At 28.3% G+C, this 2,335-nt stretch overlaps 1 protein-coding gene across 1 annotated transcript; it reads left to right on the forward strand.

Annotated features, from left to right (window-relative positions):
• Positions 1 to 326: 326 nt before the first annotated feature.
• Positions 327 to 2,328, forward strand: LOC100573024 (alkaline phosphatase, tissue-nonspecific isozyme). The gene is made up of 2 exons (XM_003246931.4): positions 327 to 691; positions 2,070 to 2,328. Exons 1-2 carry the CDS (start codon positions 553 to 555, stop codon positions 2,300 to 2,302), a joined length of 372 nt encoding a protein of 123 aa, XP_003246979.1. The 5' UTR covers positions 327 to 552; the 3' UTR covers positions 2,303 to 2,328.
• The last annotated feature ends 7 nt before the right edge of the window (positions 2,329 to 2,335 follow it).

Consider the following 2,335-nt stretch of genomic DNA (forward strand, 5'->3'; position numbering starts at 1 on the left):
TTAATCAGACATTCAGTTTTTGAGTCATGTGATAAAATTAATATTATACGACGAATAAGAATATCCATAATATTAAAAAGTTCACTACTTCTGATAGAGACGGTGGAGGGATTATCTGGCTTAAACACTTACACCTATTCGCTCTTGACGTTAAAAACGTGATTATCGATACCGTTTAGGGTTTACGTTTCCCAACCCATTGCTTTTTCAAGTATCGATAACATATTAATGTTGTATTAACCTCGTCGGTTGTGGCTGTACCAAAGATTAAAACAAAATCAATAAAAAGATTATTAGCTTTATCCAGATTACGTTAATCAATAATATTTTAAACTAAAATGTAGTACTTGTACGCCAAAGCCTGAACGTATTTTAGTTAATGACGATTATATGTGTTAAAAGGTATATGTCATGATAAAATAGTTCATAAACAAAGAATATCTTAATGCCATGCTTCGTAGTATTTAAGTACGCCAATAAACTAGGCAGTGAAATATTGAGGCGAAAACGATTTTACCTCCATCTATTTCTTTTGTGCTTACGTCTACGGAAATGAGTGTTGAAATCTACCATATAAGGTATAATAAGTTTGGTGACACATCTGTCAACCAATCAATCATGTGGACATTCTTCATGTGCTTTTTGGTCTGTGCGCTACAGGTGTCTGCAGCCGCCACCGCTCAGGAGTCAGGTACATCCGTAGTTATCTAATCGATTTAATATTATTTGGTAACCAAACGTTTACTATGTTATAAAAATAAGATAGGTATACATAATATTATTATACTATAAACATTTGGTATAAACTATAATAGAATTTATGTTTATGTCAAGTAGAGTATGGGAAACTAAACATTATATGCATATTGTATTATTTTATAATGTTAATTTTGTTGAATGGATAATTTAACTAATTTAAATATAATATATTTTTAGGTCGTTTACTTTATAAAAGTAATTTTTTTACAATGTTGTCAATCAAAACATTAAATGTATAGTTTGAATAAGAAACACGTTGCTATTTTTTTAGCTCATTAAAATCATGATATACATTTGAATTTGTTTTAGCATTCAGTAATATTATTGTAAAGCGAGTAATGCTAGTACAAAATAATATTTGAAACAAGAGGACAAAAATTGTTATTGTCTTATTATATTAAAAAAAAGAAGCTAAATTCATTACTTCATGTACTTTGCCTATAATAATATTATATTTGAATACTTTTAATTCTTACTTAAAGCTTGTACGTACAACGAATTATAATATATTGTATTAAAACTGGAAAATAAAAAGTTTCACCTTTGAAGTATCTGTTACATGAAAGTATGAAATGAATTATATATACTTGGAATGCACAGAACCTAGAACCTAGAGAATTCAAAAAATAATGCACTTTACATTGAAATCCGGGACCTATACATAATGTTGATATCTATGTGTATTCCTATAATATACAAAGTTTATTTCGTTTTTATTACGTAAGTAGATGCTTGATTTACGATGTTCTTGAATGTTCACGTGGTGTGCCTTATATTGTGATTTGTAATTTTATATTCGAGGCCACATTATTACATAATAATATAATAAACACACCGCTGTGACTAAAATATAATATAGCAATTATTATTATTCATCATGATTAAAAAGAATAACAAAAGTAATAGTATGATTGTTAAATATTTATCACACATTATATTCTATTTTTATGCAATCCACAATAAATGGAAAGCAAAATTGACATAATATTCTGATTTCTGATATCCCATTCGAATATTATATTATGTAGCTTGTTAAATTGTAGTCATACAATATTTAACTATCAACCTAATACTCATAATTTCAAGAGGTTTATTAACTTGAGATTAGTTATGTAAGTCTTCTTTATAAATTTAATAATATTTTAATAGCAGTTGGGTGACAGCTTTGATTATATGATAACAAAGCTGTATGTAAAAACAATAATATTTGAAACTAGAGGTTAAGATTTTACAAAAATAAATTCACCACATTCATTAATTCTAAATGCACTTTGTCTATAATAATTTATAAAAATTAAATTCTTTGCCAGATCCTAAATTCTGGATTGAAAATGGAAAACGAATGTTGGAAGAAAAGTCAAAACAACCATTGCGAACGAACAAAGCGAAGAATGTGATATTGTTTATGGGAGATGGTATGTCATTGACAACATTGACGGCCGCTCGCATATACAAAGGCCAGTTACAAAACACGTCTGGCGAAAGCGAACACCTGAGCTTCGAACAGTTTCCGTTCACCGGAATATCAAAGGTATTAATTTGATAACAAAACAATTGTTATTAGAATAAGTACACG

This window comes from Acyrthosiphon pisum, chromosome A1 (genome assembly GCF_005508785.2).
Source record: "Acyrthosiphon pisum isolate AL4f chromosome A1, pea_aphid_22Mar2018_4r6ur, whole genome shotgun sequence".
In the NCBI taxonomy this organism is placed as follows: Eukaryota; Metazoa; Arthropoda; class Insecta; order Hemiptera; family Aphididae; genus Acyrthosiphon; species Acyrthosiphon pisum.

Excerpts from the sequence above, each read along its gene's own strand:
- LOC100573024 (XM_003246931.4), top strand. The coding sequence starts at position 553 with ATGAGTGTTGAAATCTACCATATAAGGTATAATAAGTTTGGTGACACA. Across the intron at positions 692-2,069 it reads CGCCACCGCTCAGGAGTCAG|ATCCTAAATTCTGGATTGAA; the intron begins GTACATCCGTAG and ends ATTCTTTGCCAG.